Source organism: Hippoglossus stenolepis, chromosome 19 (genome assembly GCF_022539355.2).
Source record: "Hippoglossus stenolepis isolate QCI-W04-F060 chromosome 19, HSTE1.2, whole genome shotgun sequence".
Taxonomy (NCBI): Eukaryota; Metazoa; Chordata; class Actinopteri; order Pleuronectiformes; family Pleuronectidae; genus Hippoglossus; species Hippoglossus stenolepis.
In genome coordinates this window covers 777,182-795,447 of record NC_061501.1, presented here as the reverse complement: position 1 = coordinate 795,447, position 18,266 = coordinate 777,182, and the positions used below count along the sequence as shown (strand labels likewise).

The following is an 18,266-nucleotide window of genomic DNA, read 5'->3' as shown; positions in this document are numbered from 1 at the left end:
CATAATGGACACAAGGGCTGACAGCTGACTGAGCTGAATGTTGTTGTTCTGTTCTGTTCCTCATGTAATACACTTGTCCTTGGTTGCCTTCCCTTCCTCTCAGTGTCTGTCTGTGGCATTATGAAAAACACGGAGGAGGGTGGAAAAAACAAGATGGCACTTTAGATACCATGCTTAAAGGATACAGTTATGTAACAGCAATTCCTTATGTAAGAAAAAAATCTGAAAAGTGAGAAACCGCGGGCCATTCATTGTTATTAATGAAACTGAAATTCAACATTTGCTGTTAATCTGTTTTGCTATTTAACGAGTGCACTTAGGAACAGGGACACACAGGCCTCGTTAATAGCGAAATCTTTATTCTCTGTTTCATAAAGTGATACATATTCCATTCATTATGAATTAAGTGAAATCAGTAACACATTGTGTATGTACAGGAGTACATTCTTTATGAACACATCAAAGTGTGATCACAACCTCCAAACATGTTTTGAAGATAACTGTTCAAAGTGAGGTCTCTGGATTACGACAAGCAAAATCTATCTTTTCATTGTTTTAGGGTGGATATTGATATTCAAACGAACTGAAGCCAGACTCAATGAAAATAACACAACACACAATATGCCAATCCTGTAGCCGTCACGAGCTGCTGAGCAACGCTAAGCCTGCCGGAATTTGTTTTGCCACGTGTGTCTAAGTGACTGTGGCAACTTTCAGGCTGTTTGTATTTTTCAGAGAAATGTTTTGGGTCTCGCACCCCTGTCGTTATCCACAGGACCTCTGTGCCAACAGATCCTGTGTTCAAACAGCTAACAGGGGAAGCAGTAATAGACATTCCTTCACCACATCAAGTTAGCCACCTCTGTTTCTCAAAACAAGAGCGGGAGAAGGTGTAAGCTCGTCCTCATCACTTGCTGCCTAGTCTGTAAATCGGGTCGGTCTGGACCATGCTCCTTTATCCTCTTTTTTCTTGTTGGGGTGTTTTTGTAAAGAAATCAACGGATTTGCCGCAGTTCCCACTGAAGTCTCCATATCTTTGCCGGTCAGCTCGCAGCGGAAGTAACTCAGTGACGGCAGATGTACCTGAGAAGGCTTCGAGGGTTAACCAATCACATTAACATTAGATCAAAAAAACGTAAATCAATACCATTGGCTGTAAATAACAGTTGGAGTGTCCAGATAGCTGAGTCCTGTGGAAAATCTGCAACAACCAATTAAAGACCAGCCTAAGGTCCCGTGGTTGCCAAAAGTATAAAGGACCCATATTCACATCCATTTGGACGCTGCCCCACCTCAAGAAGTATTATGTATTTAGACAGAAATTAACCAAATACAATTTGAAAACAACTTATATTGAATGCTCCCCAGGAGCAGTAAAATCCTGTTATGAAATTGTATTTTACATTTTTATATAGCTTTTTGTCTCAGGATGTTGGAGGGGCAGCGCCCCAGCGCCCCGTATTAGCCAGCCGCCACTGATATCAACTTTAAAGATTGTAATATGTCAGTGCTGTGTTCATAACAACAGACCAGGGCCTATCGTTTGGAGTTTGCATTGTGTCCACTTGTCTGCATGGGTCACCTCCAGGTACTCTGGCTTCCTCCCACAGTCCAAAGACATGCAGCCTATAACTGGCCTCTCCAAAAGTCCGGTGACAGACTGGTGACCTGGTGTATAATCAAAACACTCTAGTTAAATAAATAAACCTAGGTGTAACTAAAAGAAAGTGAGAGGTTCAAATCAGTCCCACTGCAGGATAGAATGTGTGTATGAGCACAAGATGAGCTTCTTTCTGCCTGTGTGCATCAGAGAACACTCTAGTATTGGTTGTCTCCAGTACACCCCCCTTCCACCAGCCACCCAATCAGAGGCAGCAGCAGCAGCCATGCAGAGCTGCCAGTGAGAGTCTGCACTCAGAAACAGAGCAGAGCTCTCTGCGTTAGCCTACCACACTGTCTCAGGTAGGTCCATTAACACCCACACACGCATCCAAAAGTTTGCAGATTTCCTTTTTGTCAGAGTATTGATCCACTGCTGTGTTTGCTGTGGCTGCTGAAATGTAAATCATCATCATAATCATTATCATCATGTGTTTGGTATCGATGTGGACGGAGGGATGCAAGCCTCCCATCAAAGCTGTGTATTGGCTAGCTGCAGTATACTGTGTGTGTGTATGGGGGGGTAGTGAGACAGTAAGTTCTTCAGTTATAATATGTGAACTGAGTCTTTAATATTTGTTGCAGTTGTGCCTGTATTCTCAGCCATGCACCAAACCACACTCCAATAAGCGTTTTATCTGGTCCATGAGTTCTCAGTTGAGAAATTCATGCTTATCAGACATGTTATTCTCAGTTTTTGCTGTTAAGTGTCTTGTAAGTCAATACAGGCAGGGTAGCATGTATTGCATATCCATCATTCAGTATTTTTTTCCCATTGCATTAAAGGTACCGGTTAATGTTATCCCATAGTTTTATTATTTTGCTCAAATCTCAAATCAGTGACGTTGTATCTTTGTTTATGACTCCTCTACTCTCTCTGTGGAGTTTTCCTGAATTGTCTACAGGATAATTATTTGCTGCATTTGTTGGGGGATATATTTCAGCTGTAGATTTTGCTCATTTTGTGCTTTAGTGTTTTTTCCTGGCAGCAGAGCAGTGTATGTGGGATTCAGAATAATCTACAATATGTGTTTGCATGCTAATGGAGGAACATGTCTCACAGTGCAGTGTGCCACACTGATATTTTTGGATAGAGATGTCTTTAGACACAGAGAAAATATTGATGGTGTGTATTTCTTAATTGCTAGTATGGTATTTTATTTGCAGTTAACCCAGCAGGTGTCTTGCACAATCCGCTGCAATAATGGCATGTGAATTCTTAGTGTATAGAGAGGAATGAAATCAGTGTTTTCAATGTGTTCACAACCAGTAATGAAAACTCTTACATGTGTCAGTGCCTGTTTACACACACACACACACACACACACACACACACACACACACACACACACACACACACACACACACACACACAGATCAAGTTATTAGCCCACAGCAGAATTGTTTTTCTATCGGTTTGACAGGCTCATCATGCATTACAGCTCTTGACACTGAGGATGAAGTACAGGGAGGGAGCACAGTCAGGCCATCATCTGCATTCAAGAGTGGCTTCTATGTGAACACCAGTGTGTGTGTGTGTGTGTGTGTGTGTGTGTGTGTGTGTGTGTGTGTGTGTGTGTGTGTGTGTGTGTGTGTGTGTGTGTGTGTGTGTGTGTGTGTGTGTGGGTGGGTGTGTGTGAGGGAATAATGAGAGAATAATGTTTCTCTCTCAGTTTCTGCTGCTTTGAAGGAATATAAAGTCCTGACAGCCCACATATTTTCATCTGGTTTTATAATATACTCAGAATGAAGAAGAAAGCAGTGTTATAATGGAGGGTAAACACACTCATTGAAGTTATTGTTTTTAGTGGTAGAATAGTATTCCAAAACCCACCTGTTATAATATGGATGGACTAAAATCAGATCAGAAATGATTGCTGTTGCCTAGTACATCAGAGGGGAGAGGCTGTTCACATCCAGTTGAATTAAAAAAAACACTGAAAGATGCCTTATTCATGTGTCATGTAACATAGCACACACAGGCGTCATGCACATTAGGCTTCCCCTGCTTCCACTAGTACAAGAGGTGATCCATTTCAAGGTTATTTGTTTCTCTCAGATTTAAGTGGAAGTGTGGCTGTGTCTTTATAACTGCAGCAGTGATGGAAGCAACTGGGATGCCTCTTCTCAGTGTAACGGCACTGAAGCAGGCTGACAGCACAGTGAGACAACCAATAAGGAAAGGCAGAAAGAACAGAGCGTTCTCTCACAGAGTGACTGGGGCATACTTTTACAAATATTGAAATTCAGATATGGAAACCAACGTAGTCAGACTTTTAGAAGGTACTTTGTGTTATTTTAGTTACAAATTACAGAAATCAAGTTTCTTTTTTATGTGATGTTTAGAAGGAATATGGAAGATTTTTAATTTAATATATATCTGTGGATAACTGTATTCTGGAGTGTATGGCTTCACTCCAACAAAATAATGTATTAAGTCACTACTTATGCAGAATTTCTGCTTCAGCGTCACAACACAGTAGATGTCTTTACTGGACCCAGAATTATGTGTTACCACCAGCAACTACAGGCATAAGTGCAAATTTATTTTACTCACACAATAAAGCTTAGACTACACAAATCCTAACCCACAGGCCCAAACAAGTACTCAGTCTTTTTATTGGATTGGTTTTCTTTGTGTTAGTAGATTGGATCAACGGGAGTGACACTCTGATTAGTGGCTAGGGTTTGGAGCATGGGACTGAATAATCCAAAAGTCACAGGCCTGTACTCAATCACCAACCATGATCGGGTCAATCCCCAACCACCACGTTTGATATCCAACCAATGTAAATTAAGCCCAGACTTTGCATGAGCCTTGAACGCCCCACAAAATCTATGACAGATGATGAAGTGTCTGTGCTGACACTTCAGTGATTAGTCAGTAAGCAAATCAGTCAGTCTGTCAGTCAGCTAGGAACAGACTTTTGTGTTTTTGGGACTATAGGGTAGCGGCTCCGCTGTTGTAGTCCTGCCAAATACATTGGATGGCTGTCAGAAAGGAGTAGAGCCAGTTTGGCTCCCTAATAGAGCCACAAAGTCCATCTTGATTTCACAATCGCACAGATATTAACACTGATGGACCTACAGGAAACTGGAACTCTCTTTGTTTGGTGGTCAGCCTCCTCTTTAAACTGTTTCTCCCAACTTGCTTGTTTGTGAAAATGTCATTTTGTAATTAGTTGTAAAGTTTCAAAACAGTTTTTTTTATTGGATCTAGTTATGACCCTCATCGTGAGATGGAACTAACACTTTTGTTCGGGATTGACGCACAGTGTGTGTCTGCCATTAGAAAACAGCCTCAGGGAGCCCCATCTCCACTCAGGCTCATCTTAATGACAGTTCTGCCAATACTCCTATGTTTGTGTGTGTGTGTGTGTGTGTGTGTGTGTGTGTGTGTGTGTGTGTGTGTGTGTGTGTGTGTGTGTGTGTGTGTATTTAACACAACTCTCCACACATCATCATTCCATCAAAGCATCACCATACGGACAGTATAGCAGTATCTGTGTGGTTAGCTTCTGTCTGTTATTTGGAAGCTGTTCTCTGGATATGATTTCTGTGTGGATGATCTACGACATGATGATGGTAGGTAAGACTTATAGCTCTACGGTTTGTTGGATGAACTACCCTCGTAGGTTAAAGAGGAATTTAATGTACAAGCAAAACATTTTTTTTTAAAAACGTATTTGATTGCTCTAATTAATTTTGAGAAAAATCATTTCAACAATATATAGTGTACATGACAGAAACTAAATCTAAATCTACTTCTGTCTCTCGCCCTTTAAAGGAGGTACATGGGGTATGCCATTTCAGGTTTATGGATACAAATTAAAATAAATGTTTTTAGTGTCAGAAACTTCTATAAAAACACCATGACCAACAATGTGTGTCTATAGCTGGCGGCGTCTCTACCTTGTGGCTCTCAGTCCCAAACCAGCTGTTTTCCTACTAAAGACAAAATAGAGGATTATAGTTCTATTTCTTAAAAAGTCCAACATTTCCTAAAACAGCTGGTTTCCAACAAGCATTACTCAAACAGGAGGAAGTCATCGGGGACTATTTTTAGAGGTGGATTACACATTTGATATTTGGGGCAGCAGAGTGTGATTCAGTCAAGTCGAACTACAGTACCATGTGCATGTTAATGGTAATGAAGGAACACGACAGCCAGTACAACAGTTTAGCTCAGTGATGTCTTTTTAATTAATTAGTTTTTTTGACATCAATAGAGTTCTCTGGTAGAGAGAAATAATCAATTGCACAGTGGAAATCATTACTGGTTATTTAATAACTGGATGAAAGACATTTTGAAAACTTACCACTACAACGTAACTTTAAAATTGTGCTCAATTTGTTCAGGAATTTGGGGATTATGGGGGCCTTTGGGTGAGGGATAATTTCAACACTCCAATAAAGCTCTAAGGCTTGATTTCTAAAAAGATGGATTTATAACCTGCAGTCTGTAGAGAATGTTCACCATTGCACTGCAAGCTTTTTTTTCCCCTCACAAAACTGCTATAAAAGAATAAAACAATATGAAAAAATGGTGATATAAAGCTTGGTCAGTATGGAAGCTGATAATGGTTACATTACATTACATTTTATATTTTTATTGGTGAAAAGATATGACAAAGAACAGTGAGACAGAGGAAGATTCGTTGAATATTAAAATCATCTTTAAGCCATAACTCACCACTGCATGAGTTGGCTGCCTGAACTAGCTCGCAGGCGTCGCTCCATTTGTTCAAATCATTTTCATTTCATCACTTATGTGCTGTTGCATTTCTAAGGGAAAAACTTGATGGGTTTTCCTGAGGAAAAGTAGAATGTCAATGTGGCCCACATGTGTCGCAGATCACCTCCGAATGTGATCTAAATGATCGGATCTCAAATCTGTCCTCAATTAATCTTGAAGCTGAGAGCTGTCCATGTGTGGTCAGATCACCTGAAATCGATGCAGATCTAAACAGCATCATAGCTGCATAGCTTCAGTCTGCCAAACGGTTACCACCACATGCAACTTTAACGGAGCTCTTCTTTCACATCACATGAATCTGAATCACATGAGTCTGCTGACGAGATGGTGAGGGGGAGGTGGACAAGGCCTCAGCTGAGCAGTGCCAAGTGTCAGGCCTGTTGATGGTTACCATGGCGCTTAGTCTGTCGCATACACGTGTCCTTGTAGGCGTGGGATTGTATGTGTGTGAGCGTTATTAAAAACTTCCACTGCTGCAGGGAGTGCTGCTGATTCGTTGCAGATGAAAATAAAACAAATGTCTAAATAACAAATTGGTTTAAACAAACAGTCACTTCATCATTTTAGCAAGAACTTTCCTAAACAGCAGCTGGAGGAAAGTTTACAGAATGAATACAGTGATTTTCTTATCAACCAAAATAGATTTCTGAACACCAAAAAAAAAGGCCGTTGGCATGCTGAGTCATGTTTCATCATATATCCATAAGACATTTGACTCCCACTTCCACCCCAACGTCCTCCTCGGGTAGAGTTTGTGGCTTGAACAACATACCCTAACTTCCTCATGTGTTTTGTTGTCTCTACAAAAGCAACTAGAGGGCTCTGTCACTTGAGGGCATGTTGTTTTGGAGCATTTGCTGAAACTTGACAATAAAATCATAGGTTGTAAAACGCTGCTTGCACAAACAACTTATGGGATTGTTTTTATTTTTAAATGGAAGTACAGTGTCATTGCCATACTTCAGGCCAGGCAGAATTGATGTGTAAGTTCTGGGATGTACATTATCAAGAACGCCAGTAAATGACAGACATTAGCACTTAAAGAAAACTGCAATGTTTTTCAGCTCATATGTCAAACCAGTTTCTACTACAACTGTCTTCTACACACTGGTTCAGTGCAGCCAATAACAGTGTGTTGCACCTGCATGCTTTACTCAACACTTTCCCAGTCATGTGTACACCCCTGCAATGTTGACAGTGGTGTTCTGATGACACATCATTGGCGGCTATATTTTTATTTTCTAAATGTATTATTTTCTTCATTTATCAAAATAACTTCTGACAGCTAATTTGTCAGCTTTTTTGTAAAAGAAGTTGGTGCTCTACAGTTTAATTCTCTTTTTATGCTGATGAAAATTTAAAGGGGACATTGTATGCCCATTTTACCACAAGTTGATATGGTTCCTTGGGGTCTTAATGAAATGTCTGTAACATACTTTGGTCAAAATACCACAAGGATCATTTAAAACAGCACCCTTTTTACCCTGTATAAAACAGCCCTCCACAGAGCGACTGTTTTGAGTGCCTGTTCCTTTAAATGCTAATGAGCCAGCTCCCCCCCCCCTCTCCCCCATGATTTTAAATGATATAAATTACATATTTTATATGATATAAATTATCAAATATGCATGGAGTTTTAATTTTCCCAATCACATAATTAAATGTCCCCCTCTGCCCATCCACTACAAGCACACAAGCAGACAGACAGAGAGAGAAAGAGAGGGGTGGGGGGCTATGAAGACCATCATTTACCCCCGAACCCCGACATTCAACGGGTACAACAACAAGCGGAGAAAGCAGAATCGCGGGCTGACCTTATATATACAGTCTATGGGGCTGACCAGCGCGGAGAAATGCACGTCCCGTGTGAACAGCCAGGCGGCTGCGTGCTGGAGAACGGCGCTGCGCTGCCTCGCAGCCTCGCTGCGTCCGGTGTAAACCCGGCGTAACGAGTGGGGGGGCTCTGTGTGTTTGTGCCAGTGTTACAGTAGTGCTGAACACTGCGGAAGTCTTCCACACTGCTGGCTGTGTGGCGTTGACACAAATTCCAGGAGAGCAAGCGGTCGCGCCCGAGCAACTGCTGCAGCCTCCCAGTCCCAACGATCCAGACAAATGCCACATGTGAGTGAATCGCGGGCTGACCAGCGGAGAAATGCTCGTCCCGTGTGAACAGCCAGGCGGCTGCGCACTTGGGAACGGCGCTGCGCTGCCTCGCAGCCTCGCTGCGTCCGGTGTAAACCCGGCGTAACAAGTGTGGGGGGGCGGGGGGGATGAGGTGGGGGGTGGGCCAAGACCATGTAAGGAGACTTCCAGTGTATTGTTACGACACAATACACAGGAAGCTCATTCGAGTCGCTCAAGCATGACGTTTCTGACTTAGAGGAACCATAACAAAACGCGCAAGTGTTTTTTTCCCAGAGTTTTTGGGTTGGTAGACATGCCAGATACCCACATTAACCTGTAGAAGCACTAACAAAGTGGAATTTGCATGCTATGTCCCCTTTAAATGGAAAGAATTAAGTATAGTGCAGTTGATTGAGTTGATAGTTTCCCACATGCACCTCTCCATGATCATGTGGTATTCATCTGGCTATTGTATACACTTATTCTTTACAATTGTAACTTTAGTGCTGAATAGAATGGTGATAATGAGCTTCATTGATAATAGTGGAGGGTTTTGTTCATACAGGTCCATATTGAGGACAGTACTATACTATTTACACACAATATACTGTTGTAACATGCTGTTAAACTTGTTATTTTTATATATTTTTTTGATTTGTCATTTCCTAGCAATTGGACATGACATAAATATATGTGTGAAAATAAAGTGACTGTATGGTGTCATATTTAGTAGGTGTTGTGTTGCATAGATAGTCCGTGGTGCTGCTGTAAAGCTGCTACATCATTCATGAAGCAGGACATTCTACACTGTTCATTCCCTGGCACCCTGCTTATTCACACATTAATTGTTGAGCGATTTGAGCATCCTCATAACAGCCAGTGCAGCTCAAACACTGAGGTCAGTCTCTGGTTGACTCACATTATGCAGGAGCAGGCTTGATGTCAGGAATGTGCCTACTGTATCTGTTCTAAAGAGAGATGTGTAAAAAGAGGAAGGCAAAAGGATTAGAAAGTTGGTGGACAGTGGACCAGCATTTGATGTTTGGAGTCAGCAGCCGTGAGTATCCCGTTAAATACTTTGAGCTTTGAAGTGAAAAGAGCCCACAGGCCCTGTCGAGCCGCTGGCGTGACACACATCAACACATGACCTCAGCTGCAGTGTGGTGTGGATTCAATCAAAGCCTTCTGCCTGTCAGTGTATGCAACAGCAACACAAATACCAATACTCTGTATTTACTCGAGAATTTCACAGTCATGGTCACTCACTACTTAATTCACAGGTCAAAATATGTTACATAATTGGAAAACTTGTTAAATAATTGTGTGTTTCAGAAAACATTTTCTTTGCTGATTATAAGCTTAAATATTAAATGTTGTGACGCAAAATCTGCTCACAGTAACTACACCATCATAAAAGTGTTCTGTGGTTGTGATGAGCCACCTGCAGCACTAATTTTAAGATCTGATAAGCAAAGGAACTTTTTACATGCAGTGTGTATAACTGACATCTCAAGCTCTGCATCATAGTATCCATGTCAACTTTCTATCTATCCAGGGCTTCACTTATCTTGAACAGACTTTGTTCTTTAACTATTAGATGGTCATATATTGAGGATGATGCTGCAGTCACAGTATTCAACCTTTGAAATGATACTTGTATGTGGTCTTTGAGCAGATACTGATTGACTGCATTCAGAATTACATTGTAATCATAAATGTTGACTTTCTTAAATGTGTTAACCGTGTTTTGTGATGACTCCATAAGGAATCATGACTTATGGTGATGTCGGGCATATATACGGTTCACTGTTCAGGGCAGAAATATTGTTAATTTGAATCAACCACATAATCTACATATATACAGTGCAAACATATGATGATGGTATGATGCATACCTTACATGCACTGTATGCACCCGTACCAGGCAAAGCTAACTTTATATTGTAATTATGCCATTTCATAATGGCGTTGTCATGATGCCATTTAAACAGTTAACATAAAAAGATGTAGATTGTGTTGCAAAGATACCTCAAGAAATTTATCATTTTCAGATTTTTGGTGGCTTCTTCAAGACATCAGTGATAATATGATATCAAATGATGGGGAATAATTTCCTGCTTCACAACTGATTCTTCTGAGAATACTTTATTTTCACTGCTTAGCTGGCACTCTGCTCAAAAACTGAAGCAAAGGAATCAACCAATCCACTGTCAATGGTCTTCTATTTTGACCTTCATACTAACAACACCTCCTAATAACTATAAAATAAGAAGTACCATCTACAGTGAGGACACTGTCCCAGAGCTCCATTTTCTAGAAGTTTAAATACACGTGCTAAATCTAACACTGTGGTTAATTTTGACTCATTCCTCCTGCATCATCCTGCTGCCTCAAATACTCACGAAAGCACCAAATGTGAATGCATTTACTACTGTTAATACTCCCAAAGTGCTATAGATAAAATGTAATAAATGTACAATTTCGAAATTTCAGACTTTGCCATCCGAGAGTGGCATTATCCAAAAAAAGACTCTGTGGGTTTGTGTTTCTATTTCTCTCCTCCTCTTTCCTACTGAGATGATGCAAGGACACACATCGAATGCACCAGTTTCAGAAGGGACATTTTATAGAGTGTATCTTGTATGAATGTATTCAATAATGGCGTGTGTGTGTGTGTGTGTGTGTCACACAGAAATTGTGGGGCTCAGCTAATCATCTTGCAGGGACACTTTACCAGTGTGTGGGAGGCAGACCTGCAGTCTTACATAAGAACAGATTCTGTATAATGCCATCTGATTCAGCTGATTTTAATGTGCTTTCTTTCTCTCTTTCTACACATAACCTAATTAGGGACACATTCACTCAGCACAAAAAAGTACAAACAACATAGAAACACCAATCACACACACACACACACACACACACACACACACACACACACACACACACACACACACACACACACACACACACACACACACTACTACTGTCGTCATCACAGCCCATCCCTCCACAGATTTGCCTGAATTTGTTTCTACGCCTGGCACAGAACATTCAAGGGCCATCCTTGGACATCTTAAGTGTGCTTATTGCACTTCAGGATTTGTTCTAGAGAGTGTGCTACAATCACATTGGCTGTAAAGTCACAATAACATCCAGGACTGTTAGTAAACCATTACTGTCTGTGGTGTTAATGATGACAATAAAGATGATGACCACTCTAATGAGTTCTGTGGGGACAAAGACACAGCAACAAATAGTACCTTCTGTCTGACAAATCATATAAACCACAACAGTATTATTGGATTCACTGTATTCTTAATTCATGTAAATTTAATCAAGGTATGCTGGACTAAATTCTGTAATTTGCTGGGTTGCATAGAGTGCAATATTGAAAAATAATCCATATAATAATCCTGGCTCATCATTCTGTGGCTTAGTAAAAGTCATCAGCTTCGAACTCTTCACATGATAGTTTCAATTCAATTTAATTTGTATAGTGCTGATTCTGACTCTTGTTGTCACACAGGCAAATGTGAAGACCTGTTTGTCATTAGGTGAACACATAAATACAGAGACACAAGAGAAAGACAGAGTTAAGGGTATTGCAAATAATACCAGGGTGAAGTAAGAATACAATGAAAACACTACATTGATTAATATGTAGAGAAGTGCCCAACATTTGGCAATGATACAGAAACCATTCCCTTGCTCCCACTCAGAAAATGAATGTCTCTTTCCTTTTTCTCTCTTTTCTCAGAAAGCTGCTTTGATGGACAGAGAGGCAGATGGAAAAGAACTAAACGAAGGTTGCAGCACAACTAAGAATTGCAACTCCTTCTCTGTCTCCATGGAAACCACTGAACAATCCGAGCAGCCAATAGACTGTGAAATGGAGGTCGCTGTGGCTGATTCACCTGAACAGGGGAAGGATTTCAGTACAGATGATGAAGTTTGTTTAGAGAGAAACTCATCAGATTCCCCAGGGGAAAAGGCGATACTTGGCACATTATTGACTGACCTACAAACTGGAAGAATTGACACTGACAAATCTGACTGCTCTGAGACCAACATTTGCGCTGAAATGCCTTGTCTAGATCAAAAGGAAGTTTTGATATCAGAATCCGGGCATGAAGAACTTAACAGAAATGAGTCAATCACTTCATCTGTGTCTGACACACCATCCAGTGCTGATAGTGTTTATGAGAATGAGGCCCATCGTAAGAGAGAGGACACGCCAGAACAAGACCCTGAGCAAGAAGAAGATCCTGAGCAAGAAAAGGATCCTGAGCAAGAAAAAGATCCTGAGCAAGAACAGGTCCCTGAGTTGCAGCAGCATCCAGAGCAAGACCCCAAACCAGAGCAATACCATGAGAAAGTGCTAGACCCTGAACCTGAGCAATACCCTGAGCCAGAACAAAACCCTAAACCAGAGCAATACCCTGAGCCTGAGAAAAACCTTGAAGTGGGGAAATACCTTGAGCAGGAGGACAACCTTGAAGTGGGGCAATATTCTGAACCTGAGGACAACCTTGAAGTGGGGCAATATTCTGAACCTGAGGAAAACCTTGAAGTGGGGCAATACCCTGAGCCTGAGCTAGATCCTGACCTAGAATCATACCCCGAGCCAGAGCAAGACCCTGAGCTAGAGTTATACAGTGAGCCAGAGCCCGAGGCTGATGATAATGACTTTAAACAGAAAGATTATTGCTTTAAAAATCAGCCAGTGAACACGGAAGAAGACCCCGTGGCCCATGAAATCCTTTTTGATCCACCCATTACAGAGGAGTCAATATTGGAGCACTGCATTAGAGAAGAGGCAATGTCAGATATGTCCAATGAATCCTGCCATGACCTTGACCCTGATGAAATTGATGAATGCTTGAGAGTTGAAATTGCAGCGGCTTCCTCTGATAGTGACACAGATGACAAATGGAGAACAATATTCTCCTCTTCCATAAATAAAGAAGATGATGACTCATATTTGGACGGTCTTCAGCTGAGTGCCCAGGAGCTCTTTGTGCAAAAAGTTGATGTGACAGACTTTGAAGAACAAGACAACATGGAAGAGGCCTGTTTTGAGGATCCACAAGTGGAAGAAGTTATTGAACAACCTGAAGATATAATTCCATTTCCTGCTTCTACACAAGAGGTTAAATATAACCCGTTAGGCACACAAAGTCTGTCCAAAATCTCTGAAGATGAGAGTGAAAATGGCAGAGACGCCAATCACAACCACAACACCCATCAGCAGCACATTAATGCTGATCAAAACAAGAAGCTACCAAAAGACTTCTGTGTGATACAGGAGACTAAGAGTGAGAATGTTAGCACAGAGCACGTGGACTTCCAACTGACACGTAAACAGTGGCGGGAAATGGAGGAGCACACCAAAAACCAGATTGTTATACCTACAACCAAGCAGCCCAGCTTCCATGGCAGCCACAGCTTCATGTACACTCCAGTCCGCAACATTGAAAGAACTCAGAAGAAAACACATGATCTTGAGAGCTTGAATCTGGTTGGGGATTATCCTCACACCCAATTCAGCCCTTGCTCAGAGGACTCTGGCCTGGATGATTCCAGTTACAGGTCTACTTACGATGACCCAGAAACACCAATTGAAAGGGAGATTCGTATATCAATGGAGAGGGAGGAAAACTTCAGGAGAGAAAGGGGTCTCTCCAGGATGGGCAAATCAACTGATTGTGCTCCATCACGAAGTATGCCCAGATCCATTAGCACTCCACTTACACCATCCTTCATCATCACTTCCTCACCTACTAAGGAACCACTGAAACATGAAGTATCTGCAAATAATGTTATCATACTCGACCCCAGCAATGATTTTACCCCAAGCCCCAGATATGGCAAAGACAATGTGGTACCTCGGCCTGGTGAGTGGCGTTCTGAGGACAACAGATCAAACCTCATCATCCTAGAGACAACCAATCTGATTATTCGAAGTGCCTCAGACTTCTCTCTCAACAAAGTCTATGAACATCCTCAGGAAAAAACTTTCCTGAACAACCCCTTTTTCAAGCTGCGTTCAAGAAGTACAACATCATTTGTGGATGAAGAGATTAAGTTGGTCAAGCAGAGGGAGGAGGATCTGAAGAAAGAGAGGTCCGACCTGTATGGCAAAGACAGGTTGAATACAGAAAGAATTTTGTCAAATCACATGGACACTTTGGCATTTGACACTTCAGGTATGTCAGCAAAACACTGACCATAGAAAGCTATTTCTACTTTTACCTTTGTGTGTCAATAGATTTAAGCTAATGATGATGTTTGACTGTTTTAGCTGATGTACCATTGAAGTGCAAGTCCTCTCCATCATCACCAATGAAAACAGCCTACAGGATGGATCGGTCTGCTTTATCCTGTGATCACAGAGTAAGTTTATTCTCCAACACTTTCTTGTTCGAAATCTCACATACCTAAAATGTATCTACCTAATGAAAAAAGTGCATTACATGTATTTATTATTTAAATTTGCATACATCTGATTGGTGCACCCTGTCTTAATTTACCCACAAAAAAACATGTAAACCTTGTAACTTGGTAAATAATCAGTTGTTCTTTCCCCCAGTTTCCAGAAGTCTTCACAGGAGGAAGACGCAAGAGTGCCATGGCCCTACGCTGGGAGGCAGGGGAGTTTTCAAAAAATGACTGAAGAGGAACAAGTCAAAAGTTGGCCATATAAGGGCATTGAATGTCAGTGTTGTTCTCGTTCAAGTTAGATTCAGCATTGCAATTGTTTGTTTCATGTTGTGACATAACCTGAACTCTCTGCTTTTGTGATGCTTTTGGGCAAAAATAGCAAGACACTAAATCATGCAGTATGGACAGTTTAAAGATACATGGACATGGATAGCACTTGATTCTGGACAGAGGGTGTACATTATTTTTCGAAACCCACCCAGTTCTGACATGTCCTCATCATGTCTGAATCAACACTCACACCCGGAAGGCTGCTGGTTTCAGCTCGTATAGGCTGCAGCTGCTGCTATTGTTGTAGGGGTAAAGTAATGTTTATTAAAAGAGTGACTACAACTGTGCCAACAAACACTTGCCATTTAAACAAAATTATTATGAAAACAATACTAATATTTTAAATTGTGGCAAGTGGTATAAATAGAATAATACTCTCATCTTTGTAGGAATTAAAATGATATAGCCACTGAGACAAACCCAGGTAATTATGTATAATGCAATAATATTCAATAACTGTATGCCTCTTTGTCGATCATTCCTTGCCTATTGACTGGATCCAGGAGTTCAGAACTTAAAAAAGACTTTGACCGGAAGAAAAAAGATTTGTTACTCCCTATTGGGCTTTTATAAGCTTAACACAGTACTCACATGCCATATATATATATTGAAAGAGCTGTTGGTCGTTGAAATCATAACGTACAGCTGAAACTGTAAAACTATGAGGCTTCAGCAATGTGACCCAGACAAGTCAATTGAGTTTAGGTTTCTTGTGACTATAACACTGTCTTTATTGTATCCACTTTATGATGGAGTTTCTGCAGAGTAGCCCTTAATTGATGTTATTTTTATAGTTTGAAGCCAACTAGATGTCTGTTTGGAGTAAGGGCTATTGTTGGGTTGAGATGAAATGGTATTATTGATTTTTGGGGTCACTTGGGGCAGCAGAAAATAACTATGAACAATACATTGGTATATTGTTATGATAAATGGTCGGTATTTAGAAAGCGCTTTTCTAGTCTTGATGTCCACTCAATGCGCAATTTACCCATTCACACACACATTCATACAGTGCATCTATTTGCAGCACTTTTCTCTATGAGATCTTGCATCTTATGGTTATGGTATGGTAAACATTTGCCTAATCAATAACATAGAAGTCACTGAATTGTTTGGTGCTGGGCTGAAAGTGTACGGTGGATTCATTATAGCTTTTACAGTGAAAACCTTTAATCAAATCTCTATGACTGAAGTTTTGGCCAGGAGAAGATGTGGTAGCCTCCAACTGTCCAATGTTCCAATTGTTGGAATCATCTGTAGTGGGTGGGTCCGCAGTGATGGCCAATCAATGCCTGCCTCTACTTTGATATATCACCAACAACAAACCTACCTGTAACTTCAGGCTCCAGAAGTATCTCTCTGCTGCGGCTTAGCCAGAAAACCAGAGAGATTAGCGTCATATTAGGTTCAGTTTCACTTTAGAAATTATAATACTTTTTTATTCCCCCAAAAAATGGATTTTGAATCCCATTACTCAGAAACGTCGTGATGACCAATATGTTCACAAAGAATGATTACATAAACCCAAAACTTATAATATAATATATAACACAATATATAACATAAAACACAATATAATATGGCATGTGGCTATTGTATTGATACTCACTTGAAGAAGAATTTACTTTATATAAAAGATGATTATTATTACATTATTTGCTGACAGTAAACCGAAGGTTTTTGCCAGACAGCTGTATGCTAAGATGCCTAAATGTTAGACTACTGTATTGTTGAGTCCACTCTTTGCTTAACCTTTCTGGACATTATAAATGTAAATCGGATTTGAAAACATATTTTGATGTTATTGTATGTCTTGATAAAACCAATGCTACATTGCTCAGTGTAAATTAATTGCATTTTGGTACATGTTTTTTGCTGCAAATGATTTCAGGGTGAGCTGGATTAACAAAAATCTGCACAATATACTGAACATATTATACCCATACCTTTACTCACACAAATACTACAATACATGTTTTAGTGAGAATAAATATATATGTGCATTTCAGTTTTGTCACTTCCCCACCCTACCTGTCTCTATTTAAGACCATTTGAATAGTCTATCTGTACAAGCTCCACATTATTCTGTAAAACGTGGGACAATCCAATATGCACTGGTATTTGTGACAGTGCTGCCACTGCACTAAGTGCTAGAGAACCAATAAGACTTCACAGAATGTTGACTCCCATTAACTGAAATGCTCTGGAAATTTCAATTAATAGAACACATGAAAGTATTTTATTCTTTATACAAAAGTTCTATGAATGAATGTTTACTCATATAGATTGAGACAACACTTACATATACTTCAATTCTTTCAACTTTTATGTAACGGGACATTTTTAGGCAGGTTTTTCTTTTTTAAAGCATTGTGTTTCACTTTAATGTGAATAGCATGACAAAAATCAGAAGTTTTTTTACTATCTGGTATCTGCTCATTTTCAATAAAGGAATGTTTATCATTATTCCCGAAGCCTTGATATTTCCAGCTACTCTGAAAAGCATCTAGTTAGAGCTTGGTACTTTACTTCAGATAACTGACCTTAAATAGCATTGTTTTACATGTCATGTTTGTATGCTTCATGGTTAAAGTATAGCTTACAAATCTCAAAGATTACTTGCTGATGTTTAAATATTCTGTGAAAAGCCCCTGCCTGGATTTTTGTGGTTTATTATGCAGGGGATTTTCATTTTGTTTTCCTCATGCAAGTATTAAAGAAATTAGTGCAACAATAAAAGGTGTTTAAGAAGAATGTTGGCTAGCTTCCTTTATTTGGTAGGATGGAGTATTAGAGCCTTGTTGATAAAAAAAAAAAAATCTGAATATCGGATAGTAAAGTTGTAATATTATGAAAAAGAAAATGCTATTTTATTAGAATCAAGAATTTGCAGAACCCAGGCTGGACAAACATTTCCTCCTCCTTTTTTCTCACACAGTATTTTTCAAGGTCT

General features: G+C 40.2%; 1 protein-coding gene across 1 annotated transcript; it reads left to right on the top strand.

Moving 5' to 3' along the window:
- The first annotated feature begins 1,882 nt into the window (after nt 1-1,882).
- Nucleotides 1,883-18,067, top strand: LOC118098724 (cardiomyopathy-associated protein 5-like). Its single transcript, XM_035142807.2, has 4 exons — nt 1,883-1,962; nt 12,300-14,748; nt 14,844-14,935; nt 15,132-18,067. The coding sequence occupies exons 2-4, from the start codon at nt 12,312-12,314 to the stop codon at nt 15,213-15,215; spliced, it is 2,613 nt and encodes an 870-aa protein (XP_034998698.1). The 5' UTR covers nt 1,883-1,962; nt 12,300-12,311; the 3' UTR covers nt 15,216-18,067.
- Nucleotides 18,068-18,266: the final 199 nt, after the last annotated feature.